This window comes from Triticum aestivum, chromosome 2B (assembly GCF_018294505.1).
Source record: "Triticum aestivum cultivar Chinese Spring chromosome 2B, IWGSC CS RefSeq v2.1, whole genome shotgun sequence".
NCBI classification, from domain to species: Eukaryota; Viridiplantae; Streptophyta; class Magnoliopsida; order Poales; family Poaceae; genus Triticum; species Triticum aestivum.
In genome coordinates, this window is record NC_057798.1 from 10,413,763 (window position 1) to 10,433,813 (window position 20,051).

General features: G+C 49.1%; 1 protein-coding gene across 1 annotated transcript; it reads left to right on the plus strand.

Annotated features, from left to right (window-relative positions):
- Positions 1-15,317: 15,317 nt before the first annotated feature.
- LOC123039911 (alpha-amylase/trypsin inhibitor CM2-like) lies at positions 15,318-15,866 on the plus strand. Its single transcript, XM_044462889.1, has one exon. The coding sequence runs from the start codon at positions 15,347-15,349 to the stop codon at positions 15,782-15,784; it is 438 nt and encodes a 145-aa protein (XP_044318824.1). The 5' UTR covers positions 15,318-15,346; the 3' UTR covers positions 15,785-15,866.
- Positions 15,867-20,051: the final 4,185 nt, after the last annotated feature.

The window sequence follows — 20,051 nt, forward strand, 5'->3', positions numbered from 1 at the left end:
CTGCTACTAGCACATGGGTAAACCCGCTCCTGCCGGTCCTCAGGGGTCCAACCATGTCCAATCCCCAAACAGCGAAAGGCCAGACGAGTGGAATGGTCTTCAGAGGTGATGCAGGTTTATGGGACATGTTGGAGTAAAACTGACAGCCTTCACACTTGTCCACTATTTCTTTTGCCATCCCATTGGCACGTGGCCAGTAAAACCCAGCTCGGTATGCTTTGGCCACTATGGTCCGAGAGGACGCATGGTGACCACAGGTCACCGAGTGAATATCATTGAGGATCAATCGGCCTTCTTTTGGCATGATGCACTTCTGGCAGACCCCAGTTACACTTTCTCTGAACAACTGGCCTTTTATCATAATAAAGGCTTTAGACCGTCGGACGATCTGTCGAGCCTCTTCTTCATCCTCTGGGAGTTCTTTCCTAAGAATGTATGCAATGTATGGCACTGTCCACTCGGGAGTGATGACCAAAATCTCCATGACTAAGTCGACCACAACTGGGATTTCGACCTCAGTCGGATCTGTGGCACTCTTGGGATGTGGTGATTCTTCGGTGAAAGGATCTTCCTGAGCTGAAGGTGAATGAATATGTTCCAAAAACACATTTCGGGGAATGGCCTCTCTCTTTGATCCTATCTTTGCCAACTCATCTGCAGATTGATTTTTCAGTCGGGGTATACGGTGAAGCTCCAAACCTTCAAACTTCTTTTCCAGCTTTCTCACTGCATTACAATAACCAGTCATGGCTGGGCTCCTGACATCCCATTCCTTCATCACTGGATTAACCACCAAATCGGAGTCACCGTAGACCATAAGGCAACGGACACCGAGTGAAATGGCCATACGCAACCCGTATAACAGTGCTTCATATTCGGCTTCATTATTGGAGGAATCAAAATGAATCTAGAGAACATAACTAAGTTTGTCTCCACGGGGGGATACCAATACTACCCCAGCGCCTGATTCATTCAGCATCTTGGATCCATCAAAGAACATAGTCCAATGCTCCGAGTGAACTTGAGTCTGCAACTACTGCTCAATCCACTCAGCAAGGAAATCTGCAATTGCTTGGGACTTGATAGCCTTCTTTGCCTCAAACTTGATATCCAATGGAAGGAGTTCAATCACCCATTTTGCCATCGACCAGTTGCATCTCTATTATTCAGAATTTCAGATAATGGCGCGTCGCTGATGACTGTAATGGAGTGGTCAGAGAAATAATGCGCAACCTTCTTCATGGTCATGTATATTCCATAGACAAGCTTATGATAATGTGGATATCGTTGCTTGGATGGAGTCAAAACTTCAGAGAGGTAATAAACTGGGCGTTGAACCTTGTAAGCTTTTCCTTCCTCTTCTCGCTCGACCGTGAGTACCATACTGACAACTTGTCCAGTGGCTACAATGTAAAGCAGTAAAGGCTCTTTGCTGATTGGCGTAGCGAGCACCGGCTGGGTGGAAAGCAGGGCTTTGAGCTCTGCAAACGCTACATCAGCTTCTTCAGTCCCCTCGAACTTATCAGATGTCTTCATCAATTGGTAAAGAGGCAAGGCCTTTTCACCGAGACAAGAAATGAATCGACTCAAGGCGGCCAAACAACCAGTCAGCTTCTGCACATCATGCACTCGCACGGGGTGCTTCATTCGGAGGATGGTATCAACTTTTTCTGGATTGGCGTCGATCCCTCGTTCGGAAACGAGAAAACCGAGTAACTTTCCACCTGGAACTCCGAATGTACATTTCCACGGATTAAGCTTGATATCGTACCTTCTTAGGTTGGCAAAGGTTTCTGCGAGGTCAGTCAATAAGTCGGAACCTTTGCGAGACTTGACCACAGTGTCATCCACGTATGCTTCCACATTCTGACTGATTTGAGTGAGCAGACACTTTTGAATCATTCTCATGAATGTGGCTCCAGCATTTTTAAGACCAAATGGTATGGTGACATAACAAAAGCACCCGAACGGGGTGATGAAGGCTGTTTTTATTTCATTGGGACCATACAGTCGGATCGGATGATACCCAGAATATGCATCTATGAAAGACAAACACTCACACCCTGCAGTCGAGTCAACAATCTGATCGATGCGAGGGAGAGGGAAGTGATTTTTCGGGCAGGCCCGATTGATATGCTTGAAATCAATGCACATACGAAGTGAATCATCCTTCTTGGGGACCATGACTACATTGGCTAACCACTCAGAGTGATAGATTTCCCGGATGAACTCTGCTGCCAACAGCCGAAGGTGCTCTTTGATGGGTTTTACCTTGGGGTCGACACGCAAACAGTGCTCGGCCAGTTCCCTGGGTACACCTGGCATGTCAGAGGGTTTCCATGCAAAGATGTCCCAATTCTCACGGAGGAACTGGATGAGCGCTTCTTCCTATTTGCTGTCGAGTGTCGTTGATATATGAGTCGGTGCCGCATTGGGATCGGTCGGGTGAATATGAATCGGCTTCCTTTCACCAGTTGACTGAAACGCAGAGTCCGTAGCAGGCTTCTTGGCTCGGAGCAAATCACTCGGATTTGCACTCTTCTAATGAGTTCAACTGCTGCCATCTGTGCATCGGCGATTCTGGAACTTTTCTGGAAACATTCCTCTGCCTTCTGCCGATTGCCAGTAACTGTGATCACACCTTTGGGGCCAGGCATCTTCATCTTAAGATACACATAACATGGTCGAGCCATAAAACATGCATATGCCGGCCTACCCAGAATGGCATGATACGCACTCTGGAAATCCACAACTTCAAATGTCAACTTCTCCTTACGGTAATGCTTGGAATCACCGAAAACCACGTCAAGGGTGATCTGGCTGAGTGATTCAACTTTCTTTCCAGGGATAACACCATGAAAACTCATGTTGCTCTCGCTAAGTTTGGACATCGGAATGCCCATCCCCTTCAAGGTTTCAGCGTAAAGGATGTTCAAACCACTGCCACCGTCCATCAGTACTTTGGTCAGTCGAATGCCTCCAACCACGGGGTCGACCACCAGTGCTTGCCTCCTAGGGGTGGCTACTCGAGCAGGGTGGTCAGACTGGTCGAACGTGATGGCTGTCTGAGACCATCTCAGGTATGTGGTGGTCGCCGCCGGAGCACCCATATTTACTTCTCTGTTGATGACCTTCAATCAACTCTTGCTCTCAACATCAGCAAAAATCATCAGAGTGGAATTGACTTTGGGATAACCATCGTCTTCCTCTTCTTCCTCGTCTTTGTCCGACTCTTTCTCCTTCTCACTGGGATGTTTCTCTCGGAACTGCTGGATCAGGAGTCGACATTGTCGAGTGGCATGCTTCTGGTAAATCAGATTACCTTCTTCATCTTTCTTTGTGTGGAGGTGACATGGCAAATCGAGCACATCATTCCCAGCTTGATCCTTTACCTTCTTAGGGGGCCAGGGCCCCTTCGGTTTTCCCTTAAACTTTCCTTGAGTCACTGCTACAATCTCTCCAGGTGCTGCTGGTTCGGCTTTGCACTTCTGTTTCCAACTGGAGTTGCCCCCACCGTCCTCTTGGCCGATTGGTTTGCTCTTCCCGCTACGGAGTCGATCCTCTTCTTCTCCGTTAGCGTACCGGGTTACTATCTCCATCATTCGAGTCAGAGTCATATCCCCAGTCTGACCGAATTTCAAGACCAACTCTCTGTATTTGATGCCTTCCTTGAAAGCGCACACTGCATGATGCTCTGAAACATTTTCGACGGTGTGATGCAAAGTGGACCACCTCTGGATAAAATCTCTCAAGGTCTCACTCGGCTTCTGAACACAATGCTGCAACTCGGTCAACCCCACTGGTCATTTGCAAGTGCCTTCGAAAGTTCTGACGAACACTCGAGCCAGTTCCTCCCAACTATATATACTGCTCGGAGCCAACTGAGTCAACCACGCTCGGGCTGACCCTTCGAACATCAGAGGGAGATGTTTCATCGCAACCTCATCGTTTCCACCGCCAATCTGTACAGCCACTCGGTAATCTTCAAGCCATGTTTCAGGCTTAGATTCGTCGGTGAATGTTGGTGTCAAAATCGGCGGATATCGGGTAGGGGGTCCCGAACTGTGCGTCTAGGCGGATGGTAACAGGAGACGAGGGACACGATGTTTTACCCAGGTTCGGTCCCTCTTGATGGAGGTAAAACCCTACGTCCTGCTTGATTAATATTGATGATGTGTGTTACAAGAGTAGATCTACCACGAGATCAAGGAGGCTAAACCCTAGAAGCTAGCCTATGGTATGATTGTTGTTCGTCCTATGGACTAGGGCCATCCGGTTTATATAGACACCGGAGAGGGCTAGGGTTACACAGAATCGGTTACAAAGGTAGGGGATCTACATATCCGTATCGCCAAGCTTGCCTTCCACGCCAAGGAAAGTCCCATCCAGACACGGGACGAAGTCTTCAATCTTGTATCTTCATAGTCTTGGAGTCCGGCCGATGATGATAGTTCGGCTATCCGGACACCCCCTAGTCCGGGACTCCCTCAGTAGCCCCCGAACCAGGCTTCAATAACGACGAATCCGGCGCGTATGTTGTCTTCGGCGTTTGCAAGGCGGGTTCTTCTCCATGCTCCATGTGTTTGCCGGATAGTGTCCGGTTGCTTCATAAATATTGCGCTCCTTGGCTTCCGCGTCCAATAATGGACTTCTTCCACGCGTCGTACGAATGCGAAAAGCCAAGGTATTTTTATGTTTTACCCCCTAGCTGCACAAATAAGCTGCCTATAAGAGAGGCGAGGATACAGATCCAAATCACACCGTCCTCCTTCCGCAAGTACTCCTCGAGGCGCATCTGACACAAAACCCATTCCATCATGGACAGTCGACGCGGCTCCTCTTCTCGCGCTCCCAGCCCTAAGCCAGGAGATTGGAGGAGATGCTCAGTCCCGCATAGCGAGTTAGTGATGCTCCAAGCAGAGGGATATCTTCCCCCGGCCTTCATGGTTCCGGTTTGAGCCGGACTGGCCACCTACAAGGGTGGGAAGTAGGCGGAGAGCGCCCCCAATCCCTCCAAAGGAGAGCGGGTGTGCTTCGTCCCCTACTTAATAAGGGGACTCGGATTTCCTATACATCCGTTTCTCCGGGGGCTCCTGGAGTTCTACGGACTCCAACTTCATCATCTTACAACTTCCTTCATTTTGCACATCGCGGGCTTCATAGCTCTGTGTGAGCTGTTCTTGGGCATTGAGCCCCATTTTGCGCTGTGGAAGAGGTTGTTTTGCCTCGTACCCCGCTCTCACAAGGGGTCGATATATCAAGTGGGCGGAGCCGAAATATGGCGCATCGCCGGGACCGGATACCTGTCCGGGACCCCGAAGAAGGCGTCCGAAGACTGGCCTTCAGAGTGGTTTCATATGGAGGACGCTCCGCTGCTGGATCCAGTCCGAATCGGCCTTCCGGAGTTCAGCAATGCTCCACTGAAGAAACGCCTGAGTTGGCGCCCACGGAGCCCTCAACGAGAAGATGATAGGAGCGTCCATTACTTGATGGGCCGGATACGGCTGCTAGCCCATTCCGGATTAACCATGATCGGAGTCATGGCCACATGCATTATGCGCGGGGTGCAGCCGCTCCAATATAGGGGCTACCCCATGTGGGACTTCAATGGAGACGATGACGCCACCCGTCACTGCCGCAAGGGACCTGGCTCGGCCGACGACCTGGTGAAGATCCTATCCGGCTTGTACATGGGGGAGAAGGAGGACTTCCTCCGCACGAATCCTCTGAACGGATTTTCCATGAACAACCCTCGGAGCTGGGTAAGCGGTCGCATGCATATCTGATCCGTGCCTTTAAAGGCAATTGTCTTATTGTATGATCTTGACACAGGAACTACGTCGGGATGTGGAGGGCATAAAAAACCCAGCTCCACAACCCGAGGATCCAGAAAGGTCCCTTGATCCGGCCTCCAAAGAGGATCCGGACTTAGCGGTGGAACTGATCGACGGGGTGTTCCACCAGCTTAGCATAGATAATGCTTTAGTCGCCATTACGGCTGACTACCCCGGTTTATTTCCGGCCTCCCAGGTGACTACGACCGAGGTCTTGACACCATCATTTGATCCGTGCTCAATTCTGACCATCCCATACTGATGGTGCATCGCAGGAGGTGCCTTTAAGGCGGGAAGCCGAACCCGCGGTGGCCGACCAACAAGGGTCAGTTCGGCCCGGCAGGCGGAAGAGGAGTGCAACGCAAACTGAAACATCGCCGCAATGGTACGGAGCACCGCTATTTTTAAGGGAAGGATTCCCAGGAGGTATATTAATGCTCATAACTTTTCCAGAAAGAGCGCTCGTCGGACAGTGTCCGGAGAGGTTGTCAATCAAGCCTCCGCCAGCTATGCTCCAACGCATGGCCCGGGAGGGGAGGCGAATACAAGGCACGAGCCGGATGCTCCTCCGACGGAGGATGCCGACAGGCTGTCCGCCACCCGGTCTGAGGTGGAGAGCGCCATGAATCACAGGCGTCGCCGGACAGTTCTTCGTGACGCGTGTTTCTCCCCGGAGGCGTTAAATGCCTTTGATGCGGGAAACGCACCTTCGTGCCACTCAAGATGGGTTAACCAGAGCAACGGAGCAGTATGTGAAAGACATACGTGTAAGTAATTTTAATAGTTATATATGCCAGTAGCCCCCGAGACTTAAAATAGTTAAAATAACTGATTTAAGGATCAATTTCTATGCAGGATCTTACGGTGAAGAATACCCATCTGTCCCAGGAGCTCCAAGAGTGCAAGGCCCAACTTGAGGCCGCACTGGCCGCTACAGGAGGAGCCACAGAGACCCCCGCTGGTAAGACGTACTTTGAAAAGATAATTAATTAACAAAGTGCGGCGTGAATCTGACAATAATATTTCAGAGGGCGCCGGACTAGATCCGGACAAGCAACAGCTACTGTGTCAGCTAAAGGCCGGCGAGAGGGTTCTTATGAAGGTGCAGCAGGAGAGAAACAAGCTCCAAGATGCCCACACCCAGCTAGGAGAAGAGTTGAAAGGTGTTCGGGCCCAGCTATCTGGCTCCTTGAAGGAGAATCAGCGGCTTCGTCGCGGCATTTATAGTAAGTGCTTGAGCAAATTCCTTTGAAAAGAAGAATTCAGCGAGGAAGTCGATTGACAGAAATATGTCTTGAGGTGTGCTCACAGGTCACCCTGCGGAGGAAATGCCTGGGTCAACAGGTGACCAACTTCCCGAGCTGGTGCAATTGTTCGAACGTGTTCGGCAGGCGATGAGTGGCATCGTTCAGGCTTTATGGCCATCTGTCTCCCTACCCGAGGGCCTTGGTGAGCTTGCTGAGAAGCTTCAGGGAGCACGGCGACGCCTCCGTTTGTGGAAGATATCGGCCTGCCGTCAGGGCGCCAGGGAGGCCTGGGCCATGGTGAAGACGCGCTACCCGAATGCTGACCCAAACCACATGGCCGAGGTCGGACCTGCGGGGCCTGATGGGAAGGAGATCCCTGTGAGCTTGATGTACGACCAAGTAGAACTGGCCGCGAAATATTCCCAACAGGACTATAAATTAGACAGCCTGTTAGATGGGAATGAGGAGGAGTACAATCAGTCGGTTCGATGATGTAATTTGAAATGACATGTAAGATGCCTTCTAGCCGGATTGTAGATCGTTTGTCTATGCGGACCGTTTCGCTTCAACCTCGGGACCCAACAGTCCGGAGTGTGTCCGAATACCCCTACGGTTATAAAAGAACCGGGGCATGCATGGAGACAAGGCGTCGGGGTCATAATTGCTTTATCAGACAAGTGCCCAACTAGTTATGTTATATTACATGGTTAGTAAGAAACATCTTCCAGGGAGAATAGTTCCGTTAAGGGTTCCTTTCCCTGGGAGGCATGCCCTAAGGTGCAATGCCGGACTGCGAAAATAGCAGAAAAAGCATCTGGGGGCAGATAAATAAGTAAGTAATAAATCACCTTTCAAGTCACCGACCGAATATTCTCTTAAGAACGCTAGCTTTCGGCATCACCCAGTCTGAGGTACACATCCGGCTGACCCAATTGGATCCGTCGAAATGCATGATCCAATTGGATTATGCGCCGTACTCTTTAGGGAGTTCGGCTTCGGTCCATTCGGCGACGAAGTCAGCCAGAACCTGCGACTTTATAGCTCGCCGTGGATTATAGGTTATGTCAAATGGTAAGAGCTCAATAGCCCATTATGCAATCCTGCCCGTTGCGTCGCGATTGTTTATAATATCGTTGAGAGGTACTTCGGAGGCCACCGTTATGGAACACTCTTGAAAGTAGTGTCGCAGCTTCCGGGATGCCATGAACACCGCATACGCTATCTTTTGATAATGTGGGTACCGGGACTTGCATGGAGTTAGAACAGTGGATACGTAGTATACTGGTTTTTGAAGAGGGAATCTGTGCCCTTCTGTCTCTCGCTCGACGACGAGTACCGCGCTGACAACTTGATGTGTTGTTGCGATATATAATAACATAGGTTCGCCCAGGTTGGGTGCGGCCAGGACCGGATTTGTTGCCAGTATGGCCTTTATTTCTTCGAGTCCGGCTGTGGCAGCATCCGTCCATTCGAAATGTTCGGTGCGCCGGAGGAGGCGGTAGAGGGGCAGAGCCTTTTCTCCCAAATGGGAGATGAAGCGACTTAAGGCCGCTACGCATCCGGTTAGTTTTTGTATTTGCTTGAGGTCCTTTGGAATATCCAATTGTGACAGAGCTCGGATTTTGGCCGGGTTTGCTTCAATTCCTCTACCGGATACGATGAAGCCCAAGAGCTTTCCGGCTAGTACGCCGAAGACGCATTTTTCCAGATTGAGCATAATGTCATATGCTCGGAGGTTGTCGAATGTCACCCTCAAGTCTTCTACTAGAGTTTCGACGTGTTTGGTCTTGACGACCACATCGTCTATGTATGTCTCTACTGTTTTGCCTATCTGGGTAGCCAGACATGTTTGAATCATGCGCTCATATGTTGCGCCGGCGTTTTTGAGTCCGAAGGGCATTGTGTTGAGGCAGAATGGCCCATATGGAGTAATGAATGCCGTTGCGGCCTGGTCTTTCTCTGCCATCTTGATTTGATGGTATCCGGAGTATGCGTCGAGGAAGCACAATGAATCATGCCCTGTGGTAGCATCGATGATTTGGTCGATGCGAGGGAGGGGGAAAGGGTCCTTTGGACAGGCCTTGTTAAGGTCTTTAAAATCGACGCAGAGGCGCCAGGATTTGTCCTTTTTTGGTACCACTACTAGATTGGCTAGCCAGTCCGGATGTTTTATATCTCTGATGAATCCGGCTTCTAAGAGTTTGGCTAGCTCCTCTCCCATTGCCTGTCTTTTGGGTTCGGAAAATCGCCGAAGAGCTTGTTTGACCGGCTTGAATCCTTTTAGGATGTTTAGGCTGTGCTCTGCCAGCCTGCGTGGGATTCCTGGCATGTCTGAAGGGTGCCAGGCAAAAATGTCCCAATTTTCCCGAAGGAATTCTCGTAGTGCGGCTTCGACATCAGGACTTAATTGTTACCCAATGGAGGCCGTCTTTGTGGGGTCCGTTGGATGGACCTAAAGTTTGACTATTTCGTCTGCTGGTTTAAAAGAGGTGGACTTGGACCTCTTATCGAGTATCACATCGTCCCTATCCACCGTGGAGCGCAGCGTAGTTAGTTCCGCTGCCGCTAGGGCTTTGGACAATGCCTCTAGGGCCAGTGTGGCTGTCTTATTTTCAGCACGGAGTGCTGTATCTGGATCACTGGCAAGAGTGATTATCCCATTAGGTCCGGGCATTTTGAGCTTCATGTACCCGTAGTGGGGTATAGCTTAGAAGATTGTGAATGCCTCTCGCCCTAACAAAGCATGATATCCGCTGCCGAATGGGGCCACTTGAAACGTGACCTCCTCGGACCTGTAATTGTCCGGTGAGCCGAACACTACATCTAGTGTGATTTTTCCTGTGCAGCGTACTTCTCGACTAGGGATTATCCCTCTGAAGGTTGTGTTGCTTCGCTCGATGCGGCTCCAGTCAATATCCATTTTTTGAAGGGTTTCCTCGTAGATGAGATTTAATCCGCTGCCGCCATCCATGAGTACCTTGGTAAGGCGAAAGCCGTCCACTATCGGACTGAGGACCAATGCGGCTGGTGCTCTAGCTGTTCGGAATTTATGTTCGTCGCTGGCGTTGAAGGTGATAGCCGTGTCACTCCATGGATTTGCTGTTGCTACTTGGTAGACTTCGGCGAGGCCGCGGATTGTTCGTTTTCGCATGTTATTTGATGCGAAAGTCTCGAAGACTGTTAATACCGTACCGGTACTGCTGGGCTGTTTGCCCGGGGCTAAAAAGCCTTCGCCACTTTTGGCCACCTGCCGTAGTATCCAACATGCTCGAAGGCTGTGTGTTGGAGTGGCGCCCTCCATACTGTGGATTTTGCAGGGTCCGTTGAGCCAGCCCTCCAGTACGGTTCCATGCCCTTTAGGGGGTTTTTGCTTTTTGGTTTTTAACCCAGGTGCTTGAGTATGGCGCACCCTTTTACTTCGGACTAGGGTTGTAGTCAAGGCCGGATTGTCCCAAAACCTAGTTTCGGTGTTCCTGGCACTCTCCACTGCACAGTATTTTTGTATGATGGTCGCTAGGTCGACGAAGCGTGTAACTTCGCGACGACTTATGGCGTTCATGATTCCCTTGTCCGTGCAATTGTTGCAGAAAATTGAAATTGCGCGTTCTTCGCAGCAGTCCTTTATCCTGTTCATAACCAGGAGGAATCTGGCCCAGTAATGATGTACTGTTTCATCGGGCTCTTGCCGTATTCGAGAGAGATCGCTTATGTTTGGGTGGGCGGGTGGAATCAAGTTCGGAACCCCGCCCGATCTGAGGCTCAAAGGCCAAGAAGTTTCCGGATCTGGAAGCTTGACTTGCTGGATGCTTTCCAACGAATCTAGTCCGATGCCTGACTCTAAGTTCAGTATTTGATTAGCGTCCGTCCCGCCACGGGAATCCGGCCTGGAGGGATCGGGAATCCGGACATAGTTGGTTTTCAACATAGAAGAAGGGTTGCCGCATTGTCCCTCTACCACGACAACGTGGTGGGTAGCCTGAGGAGAGTTAATCTCTCTCAGATTGGTTTTAAGCCCAATCTGATCATAGTTTGTAGCGACTCCCAGGGCGGCGATGCGATCCAAGAGCTCGTTTACAGAGGAGATCTCAATCGGATCTAACTCCTCGGTGAATTCCGAGCTGACGTGAAGATTGCTTTTGATGACCTGAGAGGTCATCATCGGAGCGGTGGCCGAACAGGCGGTCATAAGAAAACCACCTAGCCCGACAGTTTGGCCGGCGGCCAAAGCTCCCTTGACGACGGTGCCGTCTTTAAAGGCGGGAAAAAGCATCCTTCCTGATCGCGACGGCACAGAGGAACTCTCAATGAAAGCACCAATGTCGGTGTCAAAACCGGCGGATCTCGGGTAGGGGGTCCCAAACTGTGCGTCTAGGCGGATGGTAACAGGAGACGAGGGACACGATGTTTTACCCAGGTTCGGGCCCTCTTGATGGAGGTAAAACCCTACGTCCTGCTTGATTAATATTGATGATGTGTGTTACAAGAGTAGATCTACCACGAGATCAAGGAGGCTAAACCCTAGAAGCTAGCCTATGGTATGATTGTTGTTCGTCCTATGGACTAGGGCCATCCGGTTTATATAGACACCGGAGAGGGCTAGGGTTACACAGAGTCAGTTACAAAGGTAGGGGATGTACATATCCGTATCGCCAAGCTTGCCTTCCACGCCAAACAAAGTCCCATCCGGACACGGGAGAAGTCTTCAATCTTGTATCTTCATAGTCTTGGAGTCCGGCCGATGATGATAGTTCGGCTATCCGGACACCCCCTAGTCCGGGACTCCCTCAGTCAACTTACTAACTCCGGACGCCAACCTGAAGTTGGGAGGAATCACTGCTGCCCTGATGGCCAAACACTCGGGACCAGAAACATGCACTCGGTTGCCACTCGGACAATCTCTGCCATGGTCTTCTCTGTGTGCTCTGTTCCGGTCGACCAGGCCTTGAACGAGGATAGACCTCGCGTCGAAGCCCGGTTCCCTTGGGTCGACTGAAGCCCCGCTCACCACTGTGACGGCGCCTGTCATCGTTCCGTCGAGGCACATACGACGCACTCCTCGGGGGAGGCGTGGGTCCTCGACGGCGATTGTCACGGTCGAGTGGATGATCATACTGCCCACGGCCTTCACACCATGGAGGCGATCTTGGGCTGTGAGCCGACTGAACCATGTCCGCTGCAACGGATCTGCTGTGAATCATATTCCGCGACTGAGATACTGTTGTATTTTGCTCTCCTGCTGCCCTGAGCAGGGCCCGGATCTGCATCAACCCTCTGCCAGCTTCTGACTGGGAAGGTTGGATCGACTTTGCTATTCGGGCCGCGGCTGTGAGATTCTGAATTGGAGTGTGGTATACCTTAGGTGGAGGCGAAAAAAGCTGTCGTCGACTGGACTCATGGATCCGCTCCTGAGCGTGCTCGTTGAGAGCCTGCTGAAGGTTATCCAGTCGAGTGTGCTCAGCCAAATTAGCCAAGCGCACCTCCTCCAAGGCCCGAGCCTCGGGGGTTTCTCCAACAATGGCTGTGTGGAGTGCATCCATGTTGCGGAGACGAAGTTCTTTTCTCTGCAGCGAAGAGAAGTGCCCCGGTCGGTATTCCTCATGGACGTGCGACGGGTCGCCGTCTCCGTCTCCGCTGCCCTCGCGGCGGAAACTGGGCGGGCTGTGAGGCCCTTCGACCATCAAGACTTCGGTCGCAGGGTCCCTGCTATCGCACTCGGATGCGGTCTCCGTAGAGCCAGTCGACAGATCGAACAGGCCGTGGAGAGTATCGTCGGGCTCGATTGCCGCGACTTGATGGGTGGTCGAACGCCGAGCCACCATGTGTTTCACCCATCGCTGAAGCCATGATCGACCGGACCGCTTGTGGCGGCGAACAACGGGGAGGGAAAACACCATCGGAGCCGACTGATACTGAGTCGACGGCTGCCAGAGAAGGACGCCGTGAACGTACGCACGAAAGTGTGTCGCCCCTCGGACGGGGAGCGCCTCAGTGTCCAGGGGAGCTTCTTGAAGCCACGCGAGGTCGTCGGCAACGAAAACGAGCGTGCCGAGACGGATCTCGTGGCCGTCAGCCAATCCGCCGCCTGAAACCATGATGATGATGATCGGTAAAACTTGCAACTTCACCAACAAGTCGCTAAGACACCTGCCCCACGGTGGGTGCCAACTGTCGTTGTCCTAAGACTGACAGTAGAAAGGGGGGTAGGTATGGAGAGGCAAGATCTTAGCTATGGTGAAGGTGTACACACGAGATTTACGAGTTCAGGCCCTTCACAGTGGAAGTGACAGCCCTACGTCTCGGTGCCCGGAGGCGGTCGATTGGATTATGAGTGTGATATTACAGGGGGTGCGAACCCTTGTCCCAGAGGAGGGGGGTGGCTTATATAAAGTGCGCCAGGACCCTCGCCCACCTCCATTACAAGGGACTTAATGTACATAAAGTATGGGTGTTACTGGTAACGTCGGCCTTAAGTGCTATTAATGATCTTAAAGACTACGGAGTGAATCCCTGACCGTTACAGTGTTGAGTGACTCCTAGTCTTCGGTATGGTCGAGTGACTCACCATATGGTCGAGTGGCGGTAGGGAGGAAGGCCCCCGAGTGATATGGCCGTCGAGTGGATTGCACTCGACGTGTACAACCGGGGCTCTCATGTTGTCTCTTGGTCCTTTTATCTTCCAGGGTAGTGACCTTGGGTAGGACGTATAGGTCAGGCCTATGACCCTACCCCAGGTCCGTATCCTCATCACCGGTCGCGCAAGAGGTGTCTGATCTAGCAAGATCCGACACCTGGGAGAGGCAGCAACGTGATGTGGGCACCGCCCTATCCCCTCTTTGACTCTTTCCCGAACAACACCGGCCACTCATTTTTCCCCAAGCATTAACCCACCCTCATCTTCACCTATCTCTCGCGTGCGCCGTCATTGCCCAACTTGAGCTTCTGTGCTCCCTCCACCATCCCTCTCTCTCCATGATGTCCCCACGCTCCGGCACTCCACCGATGCCATCCTTTCCACATCTCTTGTGCTCCCCTAGCGCATATTCTCTTTCGTCCCAATAACCTCCGCCATGGGATCTGCTTCAACGGCGGCTGCCGCACACCGCAATCACGGTGGCCAGGAGTTGCGACGCTGGCGACCAAGATGCTGCAACCGGTGAGCTACGACGTGGCCCGTGTACTAGAACCGACCACCACAGGATGCTGCAACTAGCACCATCGATGTTGGAACCAGCAACTATACGGGTGCTGGCACCGACAAGGCTCGGCGCTGCGTCCGGCGAAAAAAGTTGCAACTAGCACCACCGATGCTGGAACCGACTGTTGTGGATGCTGGCACCGGTGATGCTCTGTGTTGCGTCCGTAAAAAAAATTGCGATCAGCACCAGCGATGCTTGAATCGTCTTGCCACATATTCTAGCACAGGCGACACTCGGCGTTGTGCCCGTCTGAAAAGTTGCAACCAGCACCCACTGATGTTGAACCATCCAGCGTTGTGACTGGTTGATGTTTCGTAGTGCAGTTTTGCATCGCAAGCTCCTGGAAGTTTCTTCATTGTTGGTGCTGAGCAGCGGTCTGTGGGTTCGCCCTCCTCGTCGACCTTCTGCATAGCATTTAGGGCCTCGTCTCATCTGACAACGGTGGCGCAACAGGAGGCGAGGCCTGCGGGCGTAATTGGGGATGGTCGCGAGAGAGGCGAGGAGCACGGCATTTCCTGATCGATTGATCGGAGGCACTAAATCCTTCATGCATTCGTGGACAAAAATCTATCCCCAATTAGCCGAAAAAGACCAGAATATTAGCCTGGTCTTCAACAAAACTACGAAGTTGTCTTCAAGCAAACTCTAAGCTGATCAAAAATATTCTCGCGTGTTTGCTCACTGCACAAAAAAAATTCCGTTGTTGGTTTGAGAAGGCAAAAGCCATACAGACATGAACCAACTGAAAGTTCACTTTAAGTAAAGAGTATAGATCACTACAGAAATAGACGGAGCATAAAGTTAAGACTCCAGCGGTTACAAATCCTCCCTTGCTTGCACGCAAAAGGCAAAACCCAACTAATTGCACTCCCCGCCAAATTCTGTTCCAGCAAATTAATCAAGACACTCCACTTCATCGATGGCATACACACCATCCAAAATCTCTCCCACAAGACACTCCAGTCTTAATAACGGTTACCGTTTTTTGAGTTGCCTTAATAAAGGTAACTGGCATCACCACGCGTATATATACATGCAATACATAACCAAGATCCACCAACTATCAAAAATGGCATCCAAACATGTCCTCCTCTCGGCTCTAGTCCTGCTCTCCATCCTCGCCGCCGCGGTAGCCACCATCGCCTGCAGGCCAGGGGTGGGCATCCCGCCCAAGCCACTCCCAAGCTGCCGCGCGTACGTGGTCCAGAAGACCTGCAAAGACACCCAACAGACCACTCCGGGAAAAGTGGCCTCCAAGGATCCGTGCTGTCGGGAGCTGGAAGCCGTCTCGGAAGAATGCCGATGCACCGCGATGGAGGACTTCATGCAAGGGATGCTCCGCTTGGAGGGCGTTCCTGAGGGGTGCACTAGAAAGGACCTGTGGGAGTTCACCTTGTCTCTCGTCAAGCCGGAGCTGTGTAACCTGAAGACCATCACCGGCGGGCCGTACTGCGGCCTCCCTCCTAGCAACGATGCTCGTCTTGCCGACAGTGTACAAGATGTGTAATTAAGCATGTGACTGATGGTGCATGATGAATAAGCATGTAAATTGCGCATGAATATATAATAGAATCCTCGCGGGTTCATAAGTATCGGTGTTTTGCTACTTTTTTTTACGCTTGTGTTTACCCTTCCTGAACTCCCACGGTGAATCAAAGGAACCTGCTGCATCAAGCGCATGAATAAGCGATTTTGGTGGTGGGCCATGCAAGCCCCCACATTCTTCTTTTTCTTATTTCAGTCGGCTAGGTACCGATGTGAGAATCAATTTTACGTAGGAAGGTTGCGGGGCCAACAGGACAATCATTTGGCACACAGAAAAAAATTATGATTTCCATTTTTTTTTTCCAAAATTGTTGGTGGTATTTAGGAATTCCAAAAAATGTCCATGAATTGTATCCTTGCCTCACAAAACTGTTGCTAGTATGACAAGCAAGCATCAGATCTGCTAGATTTTCAAAATTTGGGGATTCCAAAAAATATTCGTGAACTAATTTTTTTCCATTTTGTTTTAAATTATGTTCACATATTTAAAAACATTCATGAATTTAAAAAATGCTCACACCTTTTAAAATTGGCGAGACCTCCTTTGGACTCATAGCAACAAGTGCATAGCTGCACCCTTACTGAACATGCGTTCTGGGTCGACGGAACGGTGGGCCAATCAAACTAGCCATAGAAGATACCCACTCCCGAGTCCCGACGAGTGCCCCATGCGTTTAAATAATAGAAAACCCAAACACACTTCTTAAAATTTGTAAAAAAAAAAAACAAAGATCCCAAAACGAATCACATGATCGAATAAAAAGTGGCTAGTACATGGGTCGGCTCATGCTAATGACATTGAGCGTCTGGTCAACACTTGGTCACACTGAGCATCCATTAGGCATTGTAAGAACCGACCAACTACTGTACGCCTTTGGCTCGAGTTGTTTTCTCTCTATGTTCATGTTATCGGTTTTCGTTTTTTTTCTTTTCTTCTCTAACACATGTCTAACTTTTTGTACACATTGTCAATTTTCCGTCTACACAATGGACAATTTTTTATAACATTTAATAAATTTCAATACATTATTAACAAAGAAATCAAATAGTTGCTTTGATATGTACTTTTTTCATATATAGTTCACATTTCTCAAATACATCTAAAAAGATTATACACGTTTATTATTTTCCAATTAAAATTATTATATTTACAAAAAATGTGTTTTATAATTTTTTTATGACTACGAGTTAATTATTCTTTCAAATACACGTCCAAACATTATTGTTTGAATGATACAAAACATTTTTTAAAACGATGAAACATTTTTTACAATGTATGTAATATTTTTTAAATGTAATACATTTTTTAAAACGAGGGAGCATCTATTTAGAGAATAGTTTATACTGAATTAGGTAAATAATGTTTTTACATCTTATAGTGTTTTATTTAAATGTCATGCAATTTTTTTAAATGTGTGGACATTTTTCTAAAAAACTATGGAACCAAGTGCTTTACACTGCATTAACATTTTTAAAGTTCGTGGTTTATATGTATTTTTTATTTTATTTTACATTTTGGAGTATATATTTAGAATGTTTCTTTCGATAATGCAAAAAAAATTCTGAAAGCTTACTTGCAAGGAGCTACTTGGCCCAGCCTAATAATAGCAAGGAAACTCGTAGCAACAGGCCATACATCATAGGCACGCTCTTACCGAACAATCATTCTGGCTCGATAGCACGATGGGCCGGTCAAGCTAGGCACGGAACCAGCTCCTGACGAGATCCCCATGCGTCTAAATAGTAGAAAAACAACAAAAAAGGAAATTTGTAAGCATTAGACAAAGATAGTCAAAAAATTAAAAAGAAACAAACAACAAAAAAACAGAATCCAAATGAATCAGACGAATCGAAGGAAATCAGCTGGTACATGGGTCGGCTCATGGTACCGACCCTTGTGCGTCTGGTCAACACTTTGGAAGCAATGAACTTCAATTAGGTATCGTCAAACCGCAAGTGCTATTTCTAGCCTGTGGCAAGAGGTAACTTAGTGTCGCCTCTAGGCACGACGAAGTGTGCCGGCCCACTACTGTAGCGTCTCTGCAGTACAAAGAATGTAATTTCTATTCTGCAATTGAAGTACAGATAATATTTTTGCAGCGAATATGCAGTGAAATCCAACTGATTCACCCGCTCTCATCCTCCCGATCAAGTAAACAACGAGGGTTGATGGGCAAGTGAATTGGAAGGACTTATAAGGGCATGTCTCCTTTACTATATGATACATGCTAATAATCATCTTTCATGTTGGATAGCAAACATGAAGTTGACTACATACACTTTGATATATTACCTTTTCTAAATTTCTGTTAGTAACTGAAACCGTAGTTCACTTGGCGTCGGGAAGTAATTCTACCTGTACTGTTAGCTGAACTTCTGTCCTTCCTGGAGAGTCTGTGACGATGAGCAGGGAGAGGAGTCCTGTGTGGTTACCTCTCACCTGGGTGTATATTTTGATAAGTGTGGAGCTCTTTTTTTAGTTACAAGCTTTATTCTCTTGGATGTCTAGTTGCTGATGCCTGGATGTCATGATAGGACATCTGGGCTGGATGGAATCTAAGACTACTCACTCTGTTTATTGGTACCCTTCAATGCAGTGAAATGAAATCGGGGGCATGCCCGTCAATTCAGAAAAATAAATTGAAACTGTTTCTCTACTGAAAATGTTACTGAAACAAGTATACTGATGGTGATGCTGACCAGGAGGCTGCGAAGGCAGTAGAGACGGAGACGGAGACTGATGGTAAAGCAAGCTGCTGAGTTGCCGGTATGGAGTATCCTATGCGTGCATACTTTCATGCTAGCAGTTGGTGATCAACGGGGAGGGCCTCTTTGTAAAGATTGAAGCTAACCCCTTCGATCCAAAATAAGTGTCATGATTTTGAACTAAGGTGACCCTTAGTTTGGATCGGAAGGAGTAGTTTGTTGGAGTGTCAATTGGACCAGGTAGAGTTTGCTGAATCGAGCCAGCGGGGTTGCAAGCATTGCGTACTCCGTGCATAGAGTAAACCAATTGGACTGCTATCTACTCCCTCCGTTCCAAAATATTTAGTATAAAGTTAGTATAAAATTGAGTCATCTATTTTGAAACGGAAGGAGTAGCTGGCAGATACATGCCGGTGTGTAGCTGGTACTCCAAAGGCTGGCGCCGCGGCGCACGTGTGGCCTCTCTCACGTCCTCTCGTCACGTTACTGGCCAACCGATTGATCTGACGTACATAGCGATTAGCAATGGATGGGCCAGCTCACTAGGCGAAATTCCAAACCGTCGGCAGGATTAAACTAAGATGTGTTGTTTTCTCTAGTAATGACGTTTACATTGGTAATGTCATACTGACACGATCGACTTTGTGGTTTGACTAGTGCTGGAACGCAGACTGATGAGGTGCCTGAAAATTAGCCTGTCGGTTTTGGACAGACCCCCCACGCTTTGGTTTGCTAGAGCACTCCTGCCACCACTGATTAGGTCACTGGCAAACAACGACGATTAGCTGCTGATTCCAACACTTTGCATGTGCTGCCTTAAAAATCCAAGCGTTTGAAAACCGCGAAAGGTGTCGCGGACCAGCCAAACCACTTAATTTGTCGCACTAGTGCCACCACGTCGGCAAATACAAAATTTAGAAAGCACAGTTTGAGCTGAAAAAAAATCAAGGAAAGTCACTTTGAAATTTCGAGCTCGTGCGCAACGGCAGGCCACTTGGGATCCTCATTAATTTTACCGTCGAAATCTTGGCGCAACAGCTACATGCGTGGAGGTGAATCAGCGGGTCGTGTCGATTTCCCAGTCACACATGCACCTATACCTCTCAGGTTGACCAGAGCAGCTAGCACAAACATATCAGCCTCTTTCCCAAACCTATCATTGCGTGATCAGCATGCTTCGTCGTTGTACGAGTTACATTGTTATGTGATGCTGACCGGCAGGTGTCTACGTGGGATATTCGGGTCCTTAACTTTATCAGGTCCATTTCCACTAGAGGCAAAATGTCACCATGGTTCATTTATTCGATAGTAGTATTAGACCATATGTCTTGGCTAAAATCAAGACACAGTTGAACCAACATATTATCCACCGCAAAAGGTTATGAACCAATTGGTCTATAGTAGGAATTAACCATAAGTTGCGAGGATCATATATATATATCAAGACACTGTCCGTCCACGTCCACACACCACGGTGCTAGTGTGCTTTTACAATTTAACAAGCATAAATATTAATTTCATGT

Bases quoted from the DNA above. Each gene is read 5' to 3' on its own strand.
- LOC123039911 (XM_044462889.1), top strand. From the start codon at position 15,347: ATGGCATCCAAACATGTCCTCCTCTCGGCTCTAGTCCTGCTCTCCATC.